The sequence below is a fragment of the Trachurus trachurus genome, assembly GCF_905171665.1.
Source record: "Trachurus trachurus genome assembly, chromosome: 24".
Classification (NCBI taxonomy): Eukaryota; Metazoa; Chordata; class Actinopteri; order Carangiformes; family Carangidae; genus Trachurus; species Trachurus trachurus.
This window is the reverse complement of record NC_139910.1, coordinates 24,979,620-25,006,921: the sequence shown is the minus strand read 5'-3', so window position 1 is coordinate 25,006,921 and position 27,302 is coordinate 24,979,620. Positions and strand designations below refer to the sequence as shown.

At 42.4% G+C, this 27,302-nt stretch overlaps 1 protein-coding gene across 1 annotated transcript in view; it reads right to left on the bottom strand.

Moving 5' to 3' along the window:
* The window catches only part of nrxn3b (neurexin 3b), a gene marked incomplete at both ends in the record, with an annotated part of 315,810 nt that overhangs the window by 223,299 nt on the left and 65,209 nt on the right, over positions 1-27,302 (bottom strand). The window contains 4 exons of the mRNA XM_084000441.1: positions 23-461; positions 15,738-15,899; positions 17,572-17,595; positions 19,093-19,394. Of these exons, the coding sequence (XP_083856567.1) occupies positions 23-461; positions 15,738-15,899; positions 17,572-17,595; positions 19,093-19,394 (927 nt within the window). The remainder of the gene's footprint in view (positions 1-22; positions 462-15,737; positions 15,900-17,571; positions 17,596-19,092; positions 19,395-27,302) is intronic.

Below are 27,302 nucleotides of genomic sequence, written 5' to 3'. Positions count from 1 at the left end.
AGTTTTTCTCTTCCTTCCTTACCTGAGCGTCCATCTCTCTGGATGTCCACATGGTGCCAGGCACCATCGTTGACCTTGGCCTGCGTGGCTTTGACCTTGATGGTCCCGGAGCCCATGTCCAGCAGCAGGTACAGCCCACCGTCCAGCAGCTCCACCGCAAAGAAGTCCACCTTGTTGTTCTTCTGGCCCTTAGCGTCCCGTCGGTCCTGGGGCTTACCGTGGGTGAAGAGAATCAGCCCGTTGGCTTCGGAGGTGCGGAAGTCAAAGGAGATGGAGCCCACGCGTTTGGTGTTCCATTTGGGTAAAGCCAGGTAGGAGTCGGGGGTCTCAAAGTTGATGGGGTCGAGGGTGGGGACATTTTCACACTTGAAGACAATGTCACCCTGGAGCTTCATCTTGGGGTCCACGATACGAGCCAGGCGGGACAGCTCTAAGCGGATATCATTGTTCTTGTACACCACCTGTGGAGGAAATACAAAGGTTGTAGCATTCTCATACATACCACAAACACACAATATAGACACAAGTGTGAAGACAATGGTTATACCACAGTGTGAAAAGTTGCTGCTGTAAATTGCCAGAGCAATAATGGTTAAAAAATATGTATTTCTGTATGAATGAATTGCACTCCATTGGAAAACTGTAATATCACAGCATCGTACTCGGCTGATATTACATATTGCTGGTTGGAGGACAGCAGGATCAATATTAATAACTAATATTTTAAGGTGTGCGTGGGCCACTTTGTTTCTCAATCATTTTCTATTTCACCTTCAATTTATCCCCAATGAAAAGGAGATTGTGCACAAATCCATGACTATATTTTCATTTGATTGCTGCCGACTGGATGAGGTTTGAGAGGCGATGGCCAAATTATCGCTGAGTCATCCCCAGTGATGTTCGAAAAAAAGAGCAGGCTTCATGAATTTGGGGTGAACCCCCATGGGAGCATCTGTGACCCTGTGAGAAAATATCCAATATCATACCTATTTACACACAATAAATTCAGCTCAACCCCCTAATCCATAAAAGTAGAAAGCATTCCCACATTACAGTCAAATACAACAAAACACCACGGAAAAAGAGAGCAGAATATTGTCAATTGGAATCCGCTGGGGCGGAAAATTAGTGTTTTTTCTTTTGTTTTTCCTCCTTTCTGGGGAGGAAGACAGGCCTTTTCTGGTATATAGGGCAGTGTGTGCACAGGAAACAGCAACACTTAGAGGGAGCACAGCTGTCAGCAAACAGATTTTACTGCTGTGGGATTACCGATAATCCTGGAAGATTTGACAGTAAATCAACACAGGTGACCCGAGCGCTGAGGAGGACTGACAAGACAGTGGGAAAAGAGAGGGAGGAAGAAGAAGAAGAAGAAAAAAAACAGGGGGGAGAGACTGGTGGGAATAAGGGCAGCAACAAGGAAGGAAACTGCAAGAGGAAGAAGAGATGTGAGGAAGAAAAAAGAGGGAGAGATTTCAAAGATTAAATGTTCCTGTTGGCTTTCAAACCTGTGTGTGTCTGTTTGTGTGTGTGTACATCTATGTATAGTACAAACACAGTGATGCAGCTGTCAATGCGGTTAATGACCAAGCTTAATCTCCTCAACATGTCACACAACAAAATACTAACCACACACTTCGTCGAGCACTTAATCTAGTGGTAATGCACCATGCAGTACTAATGAAGTTCATTTGATCTTGAATACAGTATAGCTACAGTAGGAAATGCTAAATGATTGTGTGAACAGTAAGCTACAGTAGAGTAAGCTGCAGGGTTGAAACTGCTGTTTACTCTGATTGTCGATTTCTAGCCTGTGTGAAGGTGAAAACTGTTCATTATTCAGTCTTGAACGACTTTTAGCTTTTGGGTAAAAAAAAAAAAAAAAACATCCCTGTAACCCCTTTTGTCCAACCCAGAAAATATATCAGTGATTACATCTATGCAGTAAGATGATGGTTAAAATTCCTAAACACTCATTTATTGCACAGACAGCACTCATTTATGTAATATAAAGCGGGAATACACACAAACAGCATTATTCAAGCTGAATTTCTATAACAGAAGGAGTGCACACATGAAGGGTAGCGGCCCCCCCGTTCTCTCTACGGTTCATGGTCAGTCTTTTGTCGGTAAGGCAGTCAGAATGCGATCGAAGCAGGAGGAATTAATGGGGATTTATGAAAGTAAAATTGATTTCATGGAGCAGACCCTGGAGGCTTTGATTTTCTGTTTTCTTCCTTAGTTGAAGTTCAACAGGACAGAGCAGGGAAGATGTCTAACCCACTGCTGAAACTGGACTCACCTCCGAGATGAAATGTCAGAAAGGCTACAAGGCAAATGATAACTTTTATTTTAATGGTGTTTAATAACTGCATGTTTGTCATACTGTATGTCAGAGCCTCTACAGTATGAAAAAAAAGTGCTGAGGAAGTAAAATCCAGTGGTTTGTTTACTTTCCCCTTCGACGCAGATTAGTCGATAAAATGTGAGGGAGAAGTTGCTTCAAAAATATTTAAATACTGCATCAATTATAAGATTCTTGCAAATTACTTGTAGTTAATTAAGCAATGAATTGTTTCAGCTCCACAAGGACGCATCCAGTAATATATAAAAAGCTACAAACAGCTGCCACTGTGGCTCAGCAGTGTTTGGCTTTGCTAAGGACTCAATATCTGTTTGTTTTTTTGTATTTGCATGTGATTATCAGCTCAACTGTAGATTGGAAAGAAAAATCTAGTCCTGTGTCTGTCATCAGTCAAGGGCGTGTGTCTCCAAAACAACTGTCGCATTCAATGTACATTCAGAGAGTGTGATAAACATCAAATGAAAAACAGGGATGATTGTGAAAATGAGATTTCACAGAAGAGTTACAGCCGCCCTGCAGCTCCCAGATTCTCCCAGCTTCAACCACCATTACTGACTCTGAAACACTGATGTTTTCCTCTGAAACCAAATACCTTGCATTCCACTTTCAGCGAGCTTTTAGACTACTCTTTGCCAAGAGAACAAACTGAATATTACATGAAAAGAGAAAGAGAGAAGAAAAAGATGCTTTAATGCTGCTCATTTGCAATGGAGAATTTTTTTTAATAGCACTGTGATGGCCACTGTGCCGTTCTCAGATGTAAATCGCTCAAACTCGCCCAAGTTCCAAGGCACTCCGTCTCTGTCTTTGAGACATATTAAATAGACTTTCTAGACATGGACAGAATAATTAAACTCTGTGCATCCTTCACAACACAAGGTCTCCACCAGCAGAGCTCCAACAGCCTCTTCTTTTACTCTAACACCCCAATTTCTCTCCCAGACTCATGAAATCCTTGCTCTCCATCTTAGTTTTCTTGACAGTGGAAAGTCTTTACAAACTCTCCCAGGCACTGCAATGTTATTCTGGGACGTACTAATCTTACAATCAACTATCTGTTTGGGGATTATGATTTTGTCTGTTCTGCTGCAAGCTGATCAATAAGGTAATCGAAATGATGTTATAAAACAGGAAGTGACTGCTGCGGCTATGTGTACCTCATCTTTCCCTTTGTTATGGCTGTGCTTTGCTACGCTATCCTCCGGTCTATCAACAGCCTTATGGGGCCCATTCATAAAGCACGCACAGGGGACTGTAACGACTCCATAAAGCCCAGATCCTCCATCTCTGCTCCAGGATGGTGTATTGATCGGACCCCGGCGAGGCTACACGGAGCAGGGTGAGGGAAGGGCAGGTGGGTGGAAGCACAGACACAGTCTCCTCCCTAATCTACTTCAGATCAGTGCTCATGTCCTCTTGGCCCCGGCCACAGCTGCTGTCAGTTGCTGATTTAGCCCCGGTGTTAATGAAGAAGCAGGGTAATTCCACTAAACTGATGATATACGCTCTCACACACATGCACAAGGTGCTCCTGATCCCTTGACTTGCTCAAACACACACATGCACAGGAAAAAATAACATTGTGCTGTCTGTGCAAACATAACCGCACAGACACAGTACAATACATACAGTACGTCATTGGAGAAAATCAATGGAGAGTAAACAATATAACCAGAGGTGTGACTGAACTGATGAATCCTTGGTGCCATAGTTCAGTAATCATTACCACAGATCAATACGGACATAATTACCAAATGATAATAACTGGGATGTAACAGCACACCAGCGTTAGAGTCAGATATCTTCCCACAGTTAAGTTTTGGGATATCCACTGTTAAGACTTCTTCCCTCAAGCCAGTAGAAAGGACGTAAATTCAATTTAATTTTCTTTTTTCCAAACATATTGAAAATTTCCAGCACGCGTCTTTCCAGAAACAATAATGGAAGAGCAGGAGAAATTAAATTCCACTCACCTCCACTATATTGCAGTGCAGTTTCAGCGGTGGATAATTTAAACCTCAGGCTATCATGGCACATAAAGCCAAAACACACTCCATATCACTAGATAGCACTGGAGAGGTTAGTGGGGGATGTTTGTTCAGACAGGCGGTGTCAGCTGTGCTATAGGGCTATACACTATTCATGGCAACACACAGAGACTACCACTCAAACCAACATACACATACAACTGTGAGGAGAGTCAATTCAAGCTGTTGCATGAACTTACATACTCCCTCCCCCTCCTCCACCTCCACCTCCACCACAGCAGACACGTAGCATGTAGCGTTTCTCAATAAATCTGTCTCATCCTGTCACGCTGAAATAAAGCGGTCCAGTGTGGCACCATATGCACGGCAGCTTGAAGATGCTGCACTCTTCCATTCGTCACTCAGCAGCAGGTGCTTTAATGCAATCACAACTAATCAAGACTACAGATGTATTTATTATTCTGTCACCAATCAGATATTTCCTATCCTTTTCTAAGATATTAAAGGTTCAGTGTGTAATAATTGGCAAGGTTTATTGGCAAAATCTGAATATACTATCCAGGTGTATAATCGCTATAAAATAAAATTTGTTTGGTTTTCGAATCCTTATAATTATTCTTTTATATCTACATATAGCAAGGGTCTTGCAATTATAACACATTATAACTATATTTATAATGCATTATCGATGTGGACATTGTCAGTGAGTTACTAACAATTATAACGTATTATAATACCTGACCTTATAGGTCATGATAAAATACTTTATAGTGTGTTATGATTATTGTTATAAAGCATTATGATCATTTATGAGTGTTCATAACTATAGTTATACAGTGTTAACAGTTATAATGTGTTACAGAGAAAGGCGTCAAATAAAGTGTTACCCCATTTTAGTATATTTTAATTATACGTATATATTATTATCATAGTTGTGTAATACATTGCAACTCTTTATAATGCATCATAATCACTAGTATAATGCATTATAATGTTATTATAACTTACTCTACAGTAAGTGGTCATTGGGTGCTTCAAGTAAAGTGATGAAATTGCTCAGGTATAGACTGATATAACACATTACAAGCTGGTCATAAGTCATTATAAGTGGTTTGCTTTAAGAAAAGTGAAAAAATACAAATCATTTAATCTATGCAAGAACAACACAAAACATTGTGTCAAATAAAGTGTTACCCAAGTTTTTTTGTCCTCGGAGCCCACTGTCACTTTGCTGACGGGAGGGATGAGTGCAAGCGAGTGAGTGAGCGCTGCAAACTAGAATCTGAACGCTGGATATCACAGTTTCACCCCCATATTACACACTGGACCTTTAAACTGCACATCCCTGTCTTAAAATCATACATCTACAGCCCATGTGCCGTTATCTGCTATACCATTAACCTTCAGTGCACCGCAACACTCCTACACAATTTATGTGCATAAGCTCACGAACCTTTACTCTGGTGAACCACTGCCGAAATACTAAATCTAAAACTTTCCACCGATGCTGCGGTTTGCATCAAAACTTGTAATTAACTTTAATCTCATGTCGGTCCTGGTTGAAGAGCTGTGGGCCATTAGCAAACCTCTGACTGCCTCTGTATTGACTGACAGAAATGGAAGTGAGGTTGTCTGTTGCAGCAAAGTTACTCTCCTGACTTCTGATCATCTCTTCTCCTGCATTCATAGTTTGCTGGATGTGTGATGGCTGCGGATAGCGTTAGCTGGAGCTGCTTTGTTTCCAGCTTGTCCAGTACCGATTAATCTTGTCCTTCATGCAGCTGTAATACAGCTAGGGTATGTAGTCTTTCATCTCTCAAATGATTAAAGCATCAGAAAAGAAACAATGAGTTCCTTTGATCTCAGAACTTCAATTGTTTGAAAGAGGATCTTGTGACATATTGGGAAAACTCCTCAGGTGTTGAAGTGTCTTATAGCCTCATAGTTCTGTTTATTTCCATTCATTGCCTCATTATATCTTCCTGCCGGCTACAGCCAAGGCCAGAGGCATATTGTTTTCAGGCTGTCAATCTATGTGTCTCACTTGTGGACATGATATCTCAGACAGAGTTTCTTCAAATTTTGCAGACATATTCACTAAGACACAAGAGTTTTGAGGGTCAAAGGTCAAAGGTGAAGTGCACAAAACACACCTTGTGAATGTGATATACACTATAAGTGAGGAACTTTTTAAAACATTCAATTGGACTCGAGGTTGAACTGATTATAGATTTTAACGGTTAACACAAATGGTTAAATTTTTATAGTAGTTTAGTTTTATATCACTTTCTACAACTCTGGATAAACAGGGCTAGACAACTGCAACACTGGTCTGCTGTTAAACCTGAATAAAAACTATAGGTAACAGAAAATATATTATTCTAATTCTTGGCATTCAATTTCAAAAGAGCGGACTGTTATGTTACATGGTGACCACTGCCAGATCAGTTGCAAATGGTTTATTCATCCAGTGGAGACTCCAGGACTAAAGATGATTTTGTACAGATTAAAGCTCTGATATGCAGGTGGTTCTAGACATCAAGAACTCCCACAAACCTTAAAGCTAACCTCTGCTCCATCACGCTCCACCCAGCCCTTCAGCTCCATCCTCATCTTCTACGCTGCAGTAGCTAATCCAGGACTCAGCAGCTAGTTAGCCTGTGAGTCTACCACAGCAACGTCTATCACTATACAGTATAATACTAACTTGATGGCTCATTGGGTAAAGAGTGGAGGATCAGAAGCTCCCATGAACGTCTACTTTTGACATTGGAGACCTCTGATTGGTTAGAAGTACAAGGCAGACTAGAAGTTATATCATATGTCAACAAAAAATATTGAGGAAAAAGTCAAATACTGTTGCTTTTAACAAACAAGATATAATATAGTCTGTTTTTTCATGTTTGCACAGAGCCACGCCAGCTGTTTCCCACTGATCTACTCTCCCACTGCTTCCTGCTGCATACAGACATGAGAGTGTTATCAATCTTCTCATCTGACTCTCAGAGAGAAAGCATGGCGCATTTCCAAAAATGTCAATTTATTCCTTTACTGTCAAAAAATTTAGAACGCAAGCCAACACTGATACAAGAATATCTGGATATTCTAGCAAACCATATGATCAGGTCATCACTGTGTGATGTGTGGTTTACATTTCCTGTGGAAACTTTGTGTGACGGCAGAGAGGGAGTACTTGTTCTGAGCCAGAAGCACGAAGCAGTAATGGTTTCAGGGAAAAAAAGGGGAAAGATAATGAGTCTGTTTTTGGCTGTGCATTTTTAGAGGAGCATGACTAACAAAAAAAGTTCTAATTTTGTAAACAGTAACAACATTGCTCCTCTCATGCTATCAGTTATCATAGGTGTAACTGTGCTCCTTGGAACAATGACTCTACTATTTAAAAATATCTCTCAGCAAATGTATTTTTATACTTTTATGTGCAAGGTTTACCGTTACCCAGGATGTGGGGTACAAATTAGCGTACAGCTTAGCCTGGGGGTGTGGGGTGGGGGTTAGAGGTGAAGGCATTCCATTAAAGTCTGAGGTTTAAAGTCATCCATCACTGTTCAGCCCTGTGAAGGGGCATTAAAAAAACAGTAAAATAATTAAAAGGACAGGGTGACATTTGCATTTGTATTGGGGGAAAACAAGCGGAGCCTGAACACACTGTGGTGACTAAAAGAATCTGATGACGACAAATGTTCCTCTAAAATGCCAAATATTGGTCTCTTGCCCTCTCTGCTTCTTCTCACTTACTCATCATTCTCTTGATCTCCATCCAAATGATTATTTTTTATTTGCTTCTGTCCCTCATCCGCTGACAGTCACCTCACCTGCACCTGTCTTCTCCATTCGGTTAACCCCCCTGCATTTTTTTTATGGTGAGACACCCAAGGCAAAAACACTGTTTTTTCATGCACTGAACAATTTTGAGATTTTGGCCTATTTTTCTTCCTTAACATGTATTTTTTCAGAAAAGTCTTGTCTCTTTTGTCAGTAGATTTCTCCTAAATTCACCAAAAGTTAGCATGCTACTCTGACATACTGCGCTGTGCCTGTTGTCTGACCCATGTCATGTCAGGTATCATTGTAAAGCTCTCTCTCCCCTAAACAATTATGTAAGCTCCAAAAATTGTCATCTCATCCATATCCGCAACCAATTGTAAAAGTATGATTAACATTAACAATCTATGGGATTTTAAGTCTTTAAAGGCCGTTTTCTCAAAATGAGTTTTTCCTCAGACTCTGAACCCGAAATCTCCACTTCAGCAGCACTTACACCAAACCTTCCAGTTTTATTCCTGTCTATATTCTGAAGGTTTTTACAGAGGGAATTGTTGATATATCATTCAAAGCCTGATTTATATAACATTTTATTCCTAAAAACATGGCGGAATTGGATTTTTTTGGGCTGGTGACAGTATTTTCTCATTTACAAAGTGATAAAAGAGATATCCAAAATCCCCTCTGTAAAAACTTCTGACTCTAATATGTCAATAAATAAAACAAGAATTTTGAAAGTGGCTTTATCCATTTTTCAGATTTCGGTTCTGGAAATGTATGAAAATTAGCGCATATTGCATCAGATATTGCCTCATTTACATATTTAAACATAAAATTTGACAAAACTTGTAATAAGTGATAAACTTGGGAGGTTTCATGGTGATATCAAATTTTAACCCTATTCACCTGCAGTGTCTCCCTTTAATTTTTTAAAGCTCACACCTTCCCTCTGCCCATACATGCTTCTCTGTTTGTTACTCATCATCATCATCATCATCCCCTCATTCTTTCACCTCCTGCATGCAGTTCCACCTCTCTCAGCAGAGATGACAGCGCGTGCCCCGGCCGCCCCCACACTCTGATACAAGTTGCCACAACACGACTCCAGTGGCGCCACGGGTGCCCTGTGACGGCAGAAGGAGGGGCCGCGTGGCGTGAGAGGGGCTGATGGGGGCGGTGCGGAAGGCGCTGCTGACTGTGTGGTCGTGCAAAGAGAAGAGGAAAAAAAAAAAAAGAGTCTGACCGGAGAGTGAACGGCTGCCCACTGGCCTTGCTGTCTTGTGACACACTGCAGTCCACATGGCAAAACACGAGCATAGGCGGAGCGTGTTTGTGTATGTGTGTTGTGTTTGGATGACATCCCATTTAGCCTAGGGGGTCAGATGAATGCAGAGAAGACTGAGCGAGAGAGGGGTCGTGATGGCAACACTCAGCATTTCTTTTGTTGTCAGACGGAAAAGAAAGGAAGGTATCCTCCTGCTGTAGTAACACATGCCTCCATCAGCCTATTCATCTGCTCCAAGTGATTTTTATTTTATTTTATAAAGATCATTTTACAACAACATACAACTACATTGTACTGCCGTGGCATTTGAAGCACTCTAGCCAGACGTTATACACACACACACAGCCAAACATGAAATACTGATGCACTCTGATCCAAGCAAAGGGCCGAACTCAACTGAATCACTCCATCCTTACCCGAGGATATTGAATCCAAAGAAAAAGGTGGAGGGCGTAGGAAGGAATAAATATGGTGTTGGAGAGCGAGAGAGAGGCAGAGAGACAAAGAGATGATGCATAAAATGCGCACGAAGGCGAGAGCGTGTATGCAAATACAGGACTACAATCCACAGTAAAAGACTCAACTTGAGCTTAATAGCATGATCAAAGAGATCTTGTGAATGGCAGGAGATCACATGGTGGCCGTTGCCATGGTCCTGGGTAGCAGATGGCATCATGCCTGTCTAATGGGGCAAAGCGTGATGAACAGTGGAGGACCACACTACGCTATCAGCACCTATAACCACATTCTGAATCACCTCCCGTCCACAGACCGCTCCCTCTCAAGTGCCAACTCATGCTGAGTCACACTTGTTGGGATAATATGGGAAACACACGGAGGACACGACACAACACGACAGGCTGCGCATCACGGCCCACGATGAAACGTACCATCTTTACATTCATCTATTTATTTGTATCTCTAAAGCTGAAATAATGTGAAGTAGAGTGTTTTATGGGAACAATTAATCAAATAACCGTGTTCAGTGGAAAAGGGTCATTCCTAGTGGTTAACTAACCACTGGTCTTTCACAATGATTAATGCAAATAAGCAGTGCTGACAACTTAGCGTCCCTGTCACTGAATTTGCTAAATTTTCAGACCTCATTAGTGACGTTCAGAGGAGCACCAGCAGCAAACCTGGCAACTTTCTGAGCAGAATTCTCCCTTGTCACTATTACCTTTATTGTTTTTATTTTGATTGTATTTAATTTATTCTATTTGTTTTATTATCAATACTACTGATTATGGTTTTATGCTTTTATCCTGACTGTTTTATCTCACTCCGTAAAGCAGATCAGGTTTTTGGTTTTATGTTTTTCTTAATGTTTTTGATGACTGTGTTATTTTTACTTGATCTGTAAAGCACTTTGTAACTGTGATTTGACCTGAATGAGCTTTTAACGTTCTCTCTCAGTGATCACTTTAGATGAAAACTTTGTTGGGGCGTCGTATAGCTCAGTGGGTTGAGCAGGAGCCCATATGCAGAGGCTACAGTCCTCACTGCAGCCGGCCCCAGTTCAAATCCCGAATCTGGTGGCCCTCTGTTGCATGTCATTCCCCCTCTCTCTGTCTCCCCATTTCCTGTCTCTCTCAACTAAAGGCAAACAGTCCAAAAAAATAGACTTTAAAAAAGAAGACAACTAATGTCAAAATCACAGTACCACTAGTACAGATCGTGTTGCCTTAAGGGGCTGCATTTTTGTCACTATTTCAGACTATTGTTTTCAGTTGGTCAACAAGGCAAAATGTCAATGAGAACAGCTTTGCTGGGAATTGTACTGTATTAAAATACTGTGTATGTGAGTGCAGACTGTGGGAGAGAAGCTATCAGATGAAGGGCTGAGAGGAGCTGACACTATAGCCAGAAAAAATAACCCGGTCGAGTCATATTCTAGGGTTCTGACCTGGTCGTGTTTGTTTTTAGTGCTTTGTAAATGGATCGTGGGGGTTAGCTCTAGATGGTGATAGTAAGTTAAGCAAATATGAAGCCTCCAGAAATAGATATATAACTGGCTCCGGTCAAGCTTTATGCTTTCAATAAAGTCTGATGCTGACAATAGTGCCAGCACCAGCAGTTCTACATAGCTAATGAAAACATTTTGCTGTACGAATTGCTAACTTGGCTGAGTGGCCCAAAAGTTTTATATTAGATATATTCCCCACATGGAGTGTGTCATATTTGCCTACACTGGAGGATGAGTGAGGAGGCTCAGACCAGGATTAGTACAGGCCTTGTGTGGGCATTTACTGCATCAACATATAGTGCATCATCTATAGTACTTATACAAACAACATGATCTTCATCCTACAGCTCTGTACAAACTAAAACACCAGCGTGGGAGTGAAACATAAGCAATTAAACAAAATACATACACTGTATACATATTTAAGGTCATCAGTTTATACCATTCTGTATTCACAGATCAATAATCAACTACTAAGCAGGAACAAGGTGTACACAGGAATGTTTCCCTGACATTAACAAATCGGATGAAGTCACTTCACCATACTTTGAAGAATGTGTGTTCAGAGCATATACAAAGCTATACACCTGGCAGACCTCCATGCAGCACTGGCCCAACTGCTCATTTATGTTTCATGCTTGGTGTTGAAATGGCCACCGCGGCTGTCAAGAGCTGCAAATCAACAAATCCTTCCATGTTGCAAAAGCACACTCATAAATACACAAATGGCATGAAATACAACACCAGACGGAGGAGTATTTCTATCACAGGGCATACACTGGGATTTTAAATATTCCTTCTTGCTGAACACCAGGTGGCTTTTAATGTATTTGTTCAGCTATAATACTTTGACGATACAAAGAAGGAGCACGAGGCCGTTCTTAAACTTGTTCTAAAAAGCTCCCCCCCTCCTTTGTGTTTGGCACTTTGTGTGCTAACTTGCAAACTGGGAGCCGTAGACTTTAAGCAAACAATCAAATGAGGCAATTTTCCAAAAAAAAGGAAACACAGATTGAGTGTTAAATTACATGTGCATTTAGAGTGAAGCCAAAGCTCAGAATATCTAAACTATTTATTCATGGAGCCTCAGGTAAAAGTGCGGGCATGGCTGGGTCAGTGTTAAAAAATGTATGTCTGTATATAGTACAGTGTGTGTGTGTGTCTGTGTGTGTGAAAACAGAAAGTGTAATGGCAGCTCGAGGATGGATGAGGGGATGCATTAGCCAACGTGGTAATGACTAGGAACAGGAGCCTGAGCCACTCAGTTGAAACATAAAACAATGCAGACAAGGTGACTTTCTCTAAGCCGTCACCTAAATGTGCTTATGTGTGGTGTGTACACCCTCAAAAACAGGATAAGTGTATAGTAGTTGTGATGGAAGCCAGCTTGGCTCAATGAATAGGATGTTGGAAGTTGCTAGACTGAGGTTGGCAGCATTTCACTAGACTTTATTGGCTCTTATCGAAATTGAGTGGGTTGTGATGTAAGTAAAAAAAAAAAAAAAAAAAAAAACAAGCAGCAGGCTGAGAGAGAGGAGTACGGCCATCCTGAGACGAAGTGGCAGGGTAAACTTTAACATGAAGGCTTATGAAATGCCACAAAAAAAGGTGTGGGGATTAAAGTATACAATGTTATAAAAAAGTATACAATGATTAAAGTATACAATGTAAAAAAAAAATTATATATATATATATATATATTTAAAGGGATAGTAGCATTTTTTTAAAAGTGGGGTTGTATGATCTACAAATAGCCCCTAATTACTTTAATTGCAGTAGAAGACTCTCTGCACTCCTCCCGTTAGCAACGCCAGCCCATAGCCCTGCCCAGAGATTTACAACATACAGTGTTGTGAATGGACCCCCCAGGAAAAATGCAGTTTTTTATTTGGACCTAACCAACTGCTGATCGGTGGGCGCTAACCCTGGGCGGAGAGGGATACGTAAGTTGGTTAGGTCCAAATAAAGACTGAGTTTTTCCTGCACTTTGAAGAGCTGGAAAAAATTGTATTATAGCGAACAATGGAACTGTGTATTTTTTTTCAGGTAAAACCTCTTTTAGGCCGCGAAAATAGGCAGTTTCTTTGGGTCCATTCACAACACTGTATGTTGTAAATCTCTGGGCAGGGCTTATGGGCTGGCGTTGCTAACGGGAGGAGTGCAGAGAGTCTTCTACTGCAATTAAAGTACTTAGGGGCTATTTGTAGATCATACAACCCCACTTTAAAAAAATGCTACTTTCCCTTTAAGCAATATATCACGACAGGCCGTGGTGTATGCTCATTATACCACGGCTAAGGGGCGTTGTTCGGCGAAGTGCGAAGCACATTGCTATAATGTAATGCATACATACCATTGAAAATTATTTTCAACAGATTTTCCATAAGCATTACTAAAAGCTGAAGGAGGAAAAGGTCACAAATCACTTTCCTGATCTGAATAGTGCAGTTTACGTCAGGACAAAGATTAGCAGCCACTGACTTTATGGTCTATCCACTTTTTTTTTCTAAAGGACGCCTCAGAGTCACTATTGAAATGCCCTTGGTTCATTCATCAATGAGTGAGCACATCACAGTTTATAACACTGTGTCACTCAGCATTGAATTCAGTTCAGTGGTGAGGTCAGGAGTAATCTAACCCCATACAATCTCTCTGCACAGTGTTAATGGCTGTGTGTGACAGAATCTTCACTTCTTGACTTTTCCTCTGCAGCTTTCACACTTTCAATTCGATTTTAAAGACCATGTTGTGATTTGTGTTTTTGTCAACCGCTGTGTTGAAGGTCAAGACTGTTGACAGTAATGCTCAAGTGCTCTTCTGTTAGTTACTGATTCATCCCTGTGGCCGTGAGTTTATGCTAATACTTCACATGCCACATCAAAATGGGAACTGAGATGTTCTTTGTGTGCTTGATGAAAACAAAAGACGCATGTTTGCTTCTCGAGCTGGTGGCAGAGCTCAGATTGCACTTGTCATTGAGTTTCTGGTATTTTAGAGATGGCGTCAAATCTAAGTGGATGGTGGGTGAGAGGCTTTTCACTAAAGTTAAGTGTCTACACCAGCAGAGGGAAATGATCACAAATTTTTTAATTGTCTGAAATCCTATCTAAGAGAAACTCAGTGTCTGAACAGAATATAAACACAGAGGATCAATTAATGGTCTCAGTGTCAAATGTTCTCGTTTTATATGATCTGTCCGTTGTGTATGAAGAAAAGCTGAGACAAGGAGCTGCATGAACAGCAGGGACAAAGACCAAAGCTTCAGCAATTAAATCCTTTACGTGCTCCTGCTGTAACTGCTGCTGTTAACTACAGTTCACATTTCCAGCTTGCAAAGCTGCAGCAGCCACTGCCAGGGCTGTTTGCCTGTGTCTGCAGGCTGGGGCTGAGCTGCCGTATCCCCTACATGAAACAACAGCAAACTGTAGGAGCACTGCAAACATTATCAGCTACATTAGACCTCTAATGTCACAGAAACGGGTCTTTCTCGTGTTAACAGTCTTTCAATGTTCCCAGAATGTAAAAAACCAAACTTTTAAGTTCAGGTACAGTAGCCACACCACCATCCAGATCACATAAAACCACTGACAATGACAATGTGAAGAAAATGCCTCAAATCAAAGCTGCATTCAATACTCTATAGTGCTGCACAGTGGAAAGGAAAACATCTGCTGCTAAACTAAAGAAATCAATGCAGTCTGTTTTGTTTTTACAGCTCTGAAGAGTCACTATCCCCCCCTTTATTATCATCACTGGCTACAGAATAAGGAATGCTGAGCAAAATGTAAATAACAAAGCACTTCATATATATATTTTTTGGCGCTTTTCACGAGCTCAAAGAGCCAGGAAGTGCATTACAACTGTCCCAGAACACGTGTTTGTTTTTTTTCCTATTTCATAAGCAAACATTTCTTTCAGATCACTTCCCATTGGGAGGTGTTTTAGTGGCACTCTCAAGCTTATGCTGCAAATTACATATGACAGAAGCAATTTTGGGATATTTTCTCACACACAAACTGCAGTAAGTGTTATGAATTAGATTAAGCAGGGGGATATTGAAAGTCTGATATTTCCTCTGCCAGCTCAGCAGCTTTAATTGATAATGCAATTTCATTTTCCTCCCCTTCTCCTTCCTCCCAGACAAAAGAAGGCTGATTATTATTTTTCTCCATATCTTAACATCTTAACAGCTGCTCTGGCTGAGTGAACATTAAGAAAGCAGTTGCATGTATGACAAGAACAGTAAAGAGAAAGTTGATGCAAATGCGGATATACTGTAATGTCTGCAGTGAACAACCCACACAGTCGTGCACCTGTTCTCTTGTCTGTATTCATTTGAGTCCCTCCTACCTCTCTGAGGCAGCCCATGAAGTTGTTGCTGACTGGAGATCCGGGCAGGTCGGCGGTGCTGGGGCTCCCGCCCACGTAGAAGAAATCGTCGGAGCCCAGCATGGTGTAGTCTTCCTGGGTGTAGCCAGTGGTGGTGAGGATCCCATCGACGGAGATAGTCACCTGTTGAGGGGTAACACATAGCCAAAGCCGAGCCATTACACTCCGGCATTAGATCTCCGTTCTGTATAAAACACACCTCCTTCCTTGGTCTGCATTCGAAATGAGCCATTGAACTTTTGCTCGAACGTTTGATTTCTCCTTTTTTTTGTTTTTTGAATCGTTTGGTTGAACCTTGAAGCGATTGTTTTGGACCAGACAGTGTTTGGATTTTGTTAATGGAATTTTTGCCATAGGATTCACAGGACAGGTAAAGAAAATATGGCACAGGCATATTTTCTTTATCTTTGATGGGAGTAAGAGAATGGATCCTAGGTTTGGTTTCAGAAACTCCAGGTTGGGGAAGGGTTAGTACAATGTTCAAACCAAGGACAAATTGATTCCACTTGTCTTAGGTTTCGGGATTTATCTGGTAACTGCAGACACACACATTTACAGTACACACGTATGTGGACGCACACAAGCACACAGACGTGCACACGCACGCCGACACACGCACACACTTCCGCTCTCACACCACCAATCTCACACTTTCCCCTCTTCTTTCACACATCTACATCTATATATCCACTCGCATGCAAAACAAAGGGAGGCTTTTTCACACCACATCAATGTGCAAACCAAGGTCATCACTGTTAGAAGGCAAATTAAACACACTTAATTGGACATGTAAGGGAGTAAGTGGATCAATGGTGCCATACAAAGCTAGAGCAGGCCACACAGGGTGCAGAGGCTCATGCACAATCAAGACCAAAGCCCATATTCAAACACGCTCTCAGAATAGCTGATGCCGATCTGTGATCAGGTTTAGCTCAGGTGTCATGGTTATAATTGCAATGTCACTGGACCAGACCAAATAATCCTAGATCAGTAAGCGTATTCTTTGAAATGTTATGTATATGGGCCCAGGTGTGGGGGTGATCAAGGTCAAAAACACACAAACACCACTTTCACTAGCATGCTACAAAAACACACAGGGAGGGCAGAGTGAGTGGTACAGTGATAGGTGGAAGATGAGTGAATGGATTAGAGTGTTAGTGGTTATTTTGGGTGAGTTGGAGGTTAGATGAGTTTGGGGGGTGAGAGGTCAATGAGGTGTGGGCATGCCATGCGCCATAGTGAGTTGGAAACAACTGTCAGAGCTCCCGCAATGAAACTTAAGGGTTGCCTTTTTTTTTTCTTTTTTTTCTTTTTTTTTTGTAGAATCTCTTTCGGTCTCGGCGTCACCGTCTTTGGGATTGTGGTAAGCTTCTGTCAGTTCTGGACGACAGTCCTCACAAAAAATGGGGACTTTTTGTGTGAAAAAAAATAAAATAAAAAAAGTTGCCCTGACAAAGGCAAAAGAAGTCAATTATTATTATTTTTTTTACTTGTTGGAAATCTGCAGTAATGTGGAAGAAACAAAGAGAAAAAAAGTAAAAAAGCCAAAGTGAAAAAAACAGGATGGGGGATTGTGGGGTAAAGAAGGAGGTTGTTGGCAGGTCAGGGAGGAAATTGAGAAGAAGCGAAGAAAGAATTGCCTGGTAATACAAACCCATCTCCTCATTTTTTGATAAGAGTGTCTAGGATGGAACTCAAAGAGAACGAATAAAAGAAGAGAGGGGGAGGGGACACACGGCAAACCCAAAAAAAAGACAATAAGAATGATATCTACCAGACAATGTAGTTTGTTTACCATAGCGTGTCCAATGCCTGATTGCTTTCCAGAAAAAGGGGAAGAAAGGAAATCAAAAGAATAGTGAACAAAAAAGGTTGTTAATAAGGATGGACAGAAAACAAAAACCCAAAGCAACGATGAAGAATTAGGATGTTAGTTAGTACATTAGTTGGTTAGATACTGGTTAGTAGTAAAAAATGACTCTTTATCATGGATGAGTTAGTGTCGTGGTGAATAAACACTACATGATTTGTCAGAGATTCGCTGCGGTATAAATGCGCCTTCCTGCCATCCTAGCCAAATTTTCTACATCAGAGTCCTGCAAGAAAAACAAAGACAGACAAGTACCGTAAGGCGTGGGACTTTCAGATCAAAATTTGTGTAGGATGGCTTCAATCCCAACAAAACCTGTAGTGTTTTTCTCACCCTCAGTCTAACAACGTATGCCTTTCAAAGAGGAAAGAAAATGATAGTGAAAGAAAGACAGATCTGTAGGAAGGAAGAAAGAAAGGAGAAAGGAAAGCAACTTCTAGGCTCTTAGCTTCTAAACCCCTAAACTGTGTGTTATCCTGTTGGGATTTTTCGGGTAGAACTGTTTACTAACCTGTGGGGCAAAAGCTTACTGTCAAGGAGGGTCAGGAAATCGGCACTTACTTGTTGTGCTGCACTGAGAGCAACACTAAGTGCTGCCTCACCTTGCAGAGAAACTAAAGGTCGACCAACACAAAGAGCAACTCCACATTCCCCGCCTGGCGCTATACCTCCACACAGCACCGGCGTCATAACTTCTCTTTTCTACATCCTCAACACTGATGCAGACGAGCTCCGCCCAACAGCGATACAAGCTTAAATTACATTAAGTAAAAACAGGTATCCTTCAAATAACAAATTCTGCTCATGCACACCCAGTGCAAATCTTTGATGGAAATGTATCTCTGTCTTGAGAAAGCATCATGATCATCTGAGCTATAAATACCGCTAATGGATGGCTCAAAGGAAAATAACACGCTCTCTCTCTGCTTCACCTTTAAGTCTTCGTTTTACATAAAGCACAAAAACAGTGTGAAAGCGAGGAGACAGCAACAGCTCCTGATAGAGGTGTCAACTTAGGTGAGCGTGAAGCGAAATGTCGTTATCAGATAGCTTTAATTGAAGTTCAGTGTGCTGATAAACAGGAGAGAAGACGACACCCAGCATAATGGAACCTTTCCTCAACTATCAATCACATGCTGAAGAACTGCTTTGCCCTTTTTCACTTGTTCCCTGAGAAGAACAAAACAATTCAACAATGAGATTAAATGAGAAATATAGTATACAGAACAACTGAAGAAATTATGAGATCTAGTTCAACAATGTTTCTGAACTGTGGCGATGGAATGACAACCAATCAGAACAAGGTGACATTCTTAACGCCAGCTCTCTCTCAAAAGCTCTTGGAAGCAGCTAATCTACAGCGGAAAGAAAAACCAAACAAATAAAAAAAAAAAAAAAACATCCACCTGTCTCCAAACTCGGTCCATCACTGCTACCCCCGATTACCTGTCTCAGGTTGCGTGTCACTTTGATGTCGTGCCAGGAGTTGTCATTGAATTTTCCATTGACTGGCTCAACGATGGCCTCAAAGGCCCCGGAGCCCAGATTGATGACGAGCGACACCGCCCCATCTTTTAGCGCCAGGTTGACATAGTCGGCGGATTTCCCCGTGTGGAGGAGGAGGCCGTTGCGTTGCCAGGTTTTGAAGGACAGCGTGATCTCGTCGCTGCTGCTCTGGATGGGGTTCTGTGACAGGTCGTAGCAGAAGTACTCCGAGCCGCGGAAGGTGGCCACGTTCTCCTCCCTCGCTGAAATGACAGAGGGGAAAAAGAGAAAAAAAGAAGCAATTATTAGTTTGTTACTTTAAGGTGTGAAGTTACGAGATCACACATGTGCATCCGGCATATTTGTAGCGAGTCAGCCTGCTGTTGCATTGCTGCGCTAATGATTTGCAACCTGTCCCTCAAAATATAGAGTTTTATGCATCACTGTGACATTCATTCTTCCGTTTTTATTGTAGAATCTTTTATACATCAGACGAGCTTAGCATCCATGTTGGTGCCTGCATCAATCATGAAACAGCTCCAGTAAATGCGAGAACTGCTACACGCTGCAGATAAGGTTACATCCAGCAACCACACACACACACACACACACACACTGCTCACCATAATTACAGCTATGATAATCCCATCATTCAGTTCAGATCATAAAATCCTATCTGTACGACCGTGGGTTTAGGTTACACATACAGCCTCTAGACAGACAGACTACTTATGATGGAACACTATTCCCCACTAATGGTACGCATAAATCAAACTTAGCCCGATTCCACACTTTTATATCACTCCGCCGTTGCAAAGTGACTTCCTGAGCCCATTTTTTACATCAACGCGGAGAGTAAGGTGAGACAGCTCGAGACAGAACGTGAGCGCTGTGTCGGGGGGGAAAATGAAGACTCTACAAGAAAGGAGTGGATCAGAGGAGTTGTGTTTCCTTATGATCTGTGATGGAATAATTGACCCGTCACCTTCTGTCTTATAAAAGGTGGTTTGGTCAGCTTGGATCTTGGGGCGGAGGGAAATGCTTTAGAGACAAGGTCACACACACTGATATGTCAAGTCGGACTACGACGCAAAGGTTCGTTCTCCAAGAATTTAAGACAACCTTGAGAAAAACGTCCCGAGATCACACCAAACCAGCAAACTAGCAGCAACTACATCATTACCTGCCAACAATGCCAGTTTCAGTGTGTCATTTCATTTCCTCCGCATACTGCTTTTTCCTGTGCGTGTTCACAGAGAAAACCACGAGTGAAAGGAGAAAAAGCACAAGCGAGAAGACTGAAGAGACGGAAGAGAAAATGGAGAGAGAGAGAGGGAGAGAGAGCACAAGGGCTGCAGGCTGTAAAGCTTCAGACTGTTGTTTTGGATCAGGCTATATGTAAACATGAGGGAGCAGTGTTGTGGAGCTGGCAGAAAGCTGCAGTAGGAGGAGAGGAGGGGAGGGGGGGGGGGGTTGGAATAGTGAGAGAGAAACAAAAGGAAAGTGGAGTGAGGCTGCGGGATGATGGGGTGCTGATTCCGGTCATGGAGAAATTCTCCCCTCGGCATCAAACTCATGTCTTTGCGCAACACACAGAGACAAGAGGAAATGGTATGCAAGGCAACAAAGGCCCCGTGAAAGCCCTCATCCATGTGCCAGAGGAATAAATAGAAACCCATTATTACCACTGAGACAGCGCAACCCAGAGAGGCAGCAGAATATACATTCGAGAATCAAAAATCCTCTCCATCTCCTCTGATTTCATGCATCTGATCTAAGAAATTACACCGGCATTCACTGCATGGAGAAGCCTGTCGATTGTGTATCCATATAAAATTGTTCTTCAACAATTGTCCCAGACATCAAACGTGAAATGATAGTTCTGTAAGTACTGAAGAAAAACAATAAGTGGCATGGCAGTTCCATCAATTCTACTAGCGTCATTTTTTCCCCCCAAGAAATGCTCTTTCAGATGATTAATAAAATATTGATTTATATATCCACAGTGTTGTTACATCAGTGCCTATAATGAAATGGCTTTCCAGCTTTTTGCTCGAGTTGGCTTCATTGTACATCTGGACCAGTAGGGGCCCAAACCCTGGGGAGTCCTGGAGCACCAGAGAAACCTGGAAGCAGTTGGCTCTGACCCATGTTCTGTTGAAAATGTAGATGCTATATAAAGGCAAAGGGGGGGCCGGGCCCTCTGTAGCTTCTCTGCCTGGAGGCCCCTTCCATACGCCTGATGGCAAATGACAGGCAAATGTGGGTAGATGGCTGACTGTCTTTGCGAAACTCATTCCTGCATATGAAAGTAATTTATTTTCTTATTTTCCCAGACGAAACGATCCCTGTGGCATCTTTGAAATAATTCAAACTTATTTATTAAAGAAACTGACGTCTTTTAAAAACAGACTTGTCGTTTAAAAAGCTAAAAACGCCACAAAGGAGGCGGCTCTCCTCTTTGTATCGCAGCTGTGTTTTCAGGCATGCAGCATGGCGATCGCTCAGATCCACTCCAGACATCTGATCTTGTGTGCTCTCACCTGTCCCAAGGTAGTAAGGTTATTGTCATGGTAACCGCCCCCCTCTCATCTCATCAGCATGCTCTAATTAGTTTGTCTATCTGAGGATTCCTGCTCACATCATTATTATAAAGGTGCAAAGTGCAAACAAAACCATTAGTGGCTGTTTACTAAGTGCTGGATGATGCGTGAAATAATGTATGTTGTGAGTTCAAGAGCAGTAACCTGTAAACCTGTGTAAGAGAATGTACTGGTGCTGGTGTAGCTTCCTTTCCAGCCACACTAAAGATAGCTCCACAGTTATGTTGTAGCAATGTCAATAAGTGCAACACTTTGGTCCAGACTCCGATATAACAGCTACTGATTATTATTATATTATTATTATAATGTGCGGACACAGGCGCACAGTGGTGCAGTGGTTAACACCATCACAGCAGGTATAGATTCTGGTTTCTAACCTAGTCTGGGGCAGTTTAGTGAAGCAGCTGGAACCAGGGCGAGAGAGACAGGCCTTTCCGTCAAAATAAAAGCACCAAGCTAAAAGAAATGCTGTGAAACCTTTTAATTTAAAGAATAGTCTATGTTCTAAAGTTTTATTTTGGTAAACACTTTTACTTTGGTGAATTTGGTGAATTCCGGATCCGCTCCCTAGACCGGAACCAGAATCCAGACAAAATTCGAGTGAATGGATACCAGGCTCTTCTCCTGGTGACGCGAGGCTAGTTCCAACCTGGGTTCTTTCATCATCATCCCTTTTATTCATTTCACACACACAAAAATTATAATTAATTTATATATAATTAAGTCACATTGTAGCCAATTTCAGGTATGGTAAGGCATGGTTCTTTCTGTCGGAGGTTTCCCTCTGGGCGCTCTGGCTTCTTCCCACTGTCCAGAGACACGTGCATGATGCTAACCATGGTGCCTGTAGGTGTGAATCTGAGCGTGACTGAATGTTTGTCTCTGGATGTCGGTCCTGTGATGGACTGCAGAATCGTGCAACGTGTTCCCTGCCCCCAATGTCAGTTAGGATCGGCTCCAGCCCCTCTGCGACCCTATAGGATAAGCAATGTAGCTAACGTATTTGTGGTTGAATCATATAGATTTTGGACATTTTGTACTAATAGGCATTTCACTTTTTTACAGCTAAAACCCATTCAGTCTTATTGAAGATCCATAAAGCCTTTCAAAACTGGATGTTGGGATTGGAGAATAAATAGCACCCAACTTCGCTCTTTTCTGCTTAACTTTCCTTTTCTAACAATATGACAATTATAGCAATTTATCATATCATTTTACCCCGCATATGGTTAGGCTACTCCTCTGTGGGATGTTTGACTATCCCTATATGTAGTAAGTATAATAATGTAATTACAAAGTTTCTGTGGAGCTGTAAGGACTATCAACATAACATTGTTCCTATGAATAATAGAGAGAGCAAATTGATATAATGCAATATTTGTGCACCTCAGCAATATTAAACCGGTGGTAAGTGTATACGGATCCATAAAAACCAGGGGAAATGTATTGCCTGTTGAGACATGTCCTGCACAGATCTGTGGCTTTCATATCGATCATATCGCAGGGTCATTTTCCCTTATTTTCGCCGTGGTCATCAATATTCCATTTGCGTGCTGCCTCCTCCATGCACTGGGGGCTGGGGTTCGATTTCAAAATCCACTGGAAGCAATTAGCTCCTTCATTACCATCTCCCGTTCTCCTCTGCTCCCCTTCCCTCCCTCCCTCCCCCTCACACACCCATGCTGCCTGAGCCTGCTCTCCGGTCTGACCCCTCGGGGGCCTTTGAGCTGGGAGCGCTGTCACCTCACAGAGCTCCGGTGCACAATCTTTGCCCTTCTTAAGATCACTGCAGGATAATAAACTGCCACTAATCACTATGGGAGGCAAAAGACTTAAAAAGACATAAAGAGAAATCAGATGAGTTTAATGATAGGATTAGAGACAGGAGGCATTGTGATTATCGAGGCAAAACACTGACTTTAGCTGAAGACGTTATACAGCTGTAAGGCTGCCAAGCCCATAAGCCTGAGTGCACACCGAGGCTAGCCCGGCGCTAGTGCTAGTCCCAGGGAGACTTTTCTCTGGTGAAGTGAACGCAATCCGTGCTGACATCCAACACATCAAATGCATGTTTGCGCTACATCTGCAGATAAACAAGCCTGAAGTTCCAGACCTAAACATAGAAAGCTCAGTTGCGCTTTTAGCCATCAGTGTTTTTGTGTGACACGCCCCCGGGAACAGAAGCCATTCAAGGTTGCGGTGTCATCCTACACAATGTATTTAACAACCATCCACGCTCCATCGCACCCTCACCCTCACCCCCCCACCCCGCCCCACCCCTCCCGCTTTCTGTCTTTCTGGTTCCCTCCTCATGAAGTGAGAAATCAGCATCATTTTTTTTTTTTTTTTGCTAATCACAGTCCAGGCGGCGCGGTTAGCCTGACGCAGCCAAACGTGAACAATGTGCTCCGCCGCTTCCTGACATGAAGCTAATGCTAACCGTGCTACCGGCTAGCTCAAAGCTCAATGGCGAGCCATCACGTGTCAGATGAATGTGGAGCATCATGGGTGATGTCTCTCTTCAAAGGCAGGCTGCACTGTCAGACAGGCTTATGCTGAAGGGAGATTTGGGGGAATGTGTTGCTGGGTAATTTAACTGGCCAAATACTACCAACCTACTGTAGGAACAATTACATTCAACCCAGAATGAAAAAGAGGAGCAGAGAGTTGTGTACGTAGGATTTCTCAGCGATTTATTTTCCTGTCAAAAACAAATATATATAAATACATATATATATATAACCCATGCTGAATTTGTCCTCTTCATGACAACTTTCAAGATGCTGTATGACATATCTAAGAGGTTGAAGCGAATTGTCACCCCTGACACTTTCTTTTCTTATCTCGCGTTTCACGTAACCTTGTGAAGCCACGGCGGACGACCTGTCTGAGGCTGACTTGGATGTCTGCGCACACAGACTGAGGAGGGAAGAGTGACAAAGGCAGAGACAAAGAGAGAGATGAACGTAAACAGAAGTGACACCGAGGAAGCAAAAGAGTCTAGAACAAAAGGAAGCCAGAGATGGAAGCAGAGACCGCGAGGGAGAAAGAGGGAGAGAGGGAAAAAAAAAAAAGTAGATAGAGTTTGGGAGACGGAGAGGAGGCGAGAGACAGAGCAGGAGAGCGAGAGTGGCAGATGGAGGGAAAGAGAGACAGAGGCACTTCCAATGGCTCTCCAGAGAAACAAAGTGACACTGTGTGTTAAGACTAGCACTGAAGAGTGGTCCCTGTGGCTTGTGGCATTAGTATAGCTTATTACTACACCTGATAACACAGCACACATCCCCCACCAATCCCACTCTCGCTTTCTCGCCCTTCACCTCGCCGCAAACCCAACCCTCTCTCATAGTGTCCTTATAGACTCACAAGATCATTTCTGCAACAGTAGAATCCCTAGCGACGGACGGTTTAATTAGCGTCAAAGAATCGCGATTTCAAAGATTCTTGAAAGACCGCCAGCTGAGAAACACACTGCACCGAGATGTTCACACCCCATCATTACTTGTAGTAGTGGCTTTTTTGTTGCAATATTTATAAATACATAAATAAAGTAAACCCTTCTCAACTTCAAAATGTTCAAGCAGCAGCAACTTGGGGGGAAAAAAATGTCTTCACTGGGATTGTGAGTATGACTCATTATCAGAGATGAGCTGTATAAAGAAAGCAAGGTGGACAGCTCCTACAGTAAATTAGTATATAACACTTTGATTATCCTCAGTGGGACAGTGATCTTATTAATAGATGTGCACAGAGAGCGGGTCAACAAATTGGTGTGGATGTTTTTAGCCATGCAGCTTGTTTGGCTTCAGGGATGGCACTGCTGTCTGTGAGGCCAGCACTTTCTGATGTGCTCTTTTATCGTCTCATCTGAAATGATGTGAACTTTTATAGCAATATTGATTCAATTTTAATTTGACTCTACTTAACAAAAACAGGCTCTGTAGCCTCTTCAAAGTGGCCGGTGTAAGACTTCAGGGAGAACTCCAGCTCAGCTTACAGCTCGCAGGGTGATTGTGATTGTAAGGATCAACAGATATTAGTTTTCTTTTCCTCCTGCTGCTACTCAGTTGAGTTCTCTGCTGTCGTCTGGACATTAGGAATTACTCCCATCTAGCGTTGCGGTTGTATATCGCAAGCAACTCAATTGTATTTTCCATGCTGCATTCACGTGAAATTGGGCAGACGGCAGACGGACGACAGCCGCTGCAGGTAACGGCATAAACAAGCCTCTATGTAAACAAGTGGTCCGTCAGCACGAGGCAAAACAATACACGTGACAATATGTTGTCATGGCGATGTCGTATTGTTTACCTGACCAACGTTAAAATGACATCTGGTTTGTTACCGACGGCCGTCTGCCCGACTGCAGGTGAATGCAGCATCAGCTCCATTCCTCCTCACTGCGTTACCGCGGTGACTTTTCACAGACGCCACCTGGACCTGAGCCGACAGCTCCGGTGTCTCCGCTGAGTTTCCGTGGTTTCCTACCGTCACGCTGCCACTGAACGAAAAAACATGGAGACACCACATGGCAGCCAGCACCGAGCTTACCTGCTCCATGGAGATATGAATGATATGAACGGCTCATTCAGAGCTGAAAGGAACACTTCACTTTGTTGATGGGGGGGGGTTACTGATTAATGAAAAACAGACTTTTGAACAAAATAATCGATTTTTGTGAAAAGATAACAGGAGAAGTTACACAATGCCCCTTTAAATATAACAATGGCCATTATGCCATACTGTCTGTTGATGTCTATAACTGTTTTCGACAGTGAGGCCACAGTTTCTGCTGGTCAGACGCTTTGCTTCTTTACCTGATAGAATGAAAACTCTGTATTTGAATAAGAATTACTCTGCATATTCATTGTCCTCTGAGGATGAACTGACTCACTTCCAAGACCTTTTCCTCAGCAGTAACTTCTCATCAAACTGTCAATACAAAATATCTCAAATATACACAATAGATTAGCGATGGTTTTAGATCTCCCACAGCAGCGCCTCCAAGGTGAGATATGTTAAGACGCGTATGTTATCATGCTTGTGAGTGGGTCAGCCATTAATTAGTGAGTATCTGAGTTGGACTTTTAGAGTTTTTCCAAATCATACCCTCAGGTAAGTTTAGCATGTCAAAATTACTGCCAGCTCTGCAGTTTCCCACAACTCTACGGAGCATTTGAGCATCTTCGAATTCATTGTCTTGGTTTTACGGTCCAGAGACTCAGTGTTTTGGTTCGGTCTCGCTGCTCTCATCAATCTTCCTCGCAGCTGCAGTGAGCAGCTGTTTTCACCCCTCAGCCTGAGAAAATGACCTGATAATGATCTGTAAAACTTTGGAAAAAGGTAAATGTAATTTTAAAATGCATCTGCATTAATGTGGACATGGCCCGAGGCTTCCCTCCGGCTGCGACAAGCTAGTCGCTGTCACTTTGTTTTTCAGTATGTTTGGATGCGTGTGTGTATGTGGTGTGCTGCCGAAGCTCCTTATTGGCTGCTGATAGTAAGAGTCTCCGTGGAGTGAGTGATGAGGTTTGGACTGACAGCAGGGGGTGTGTGTGGGGGGGTTGG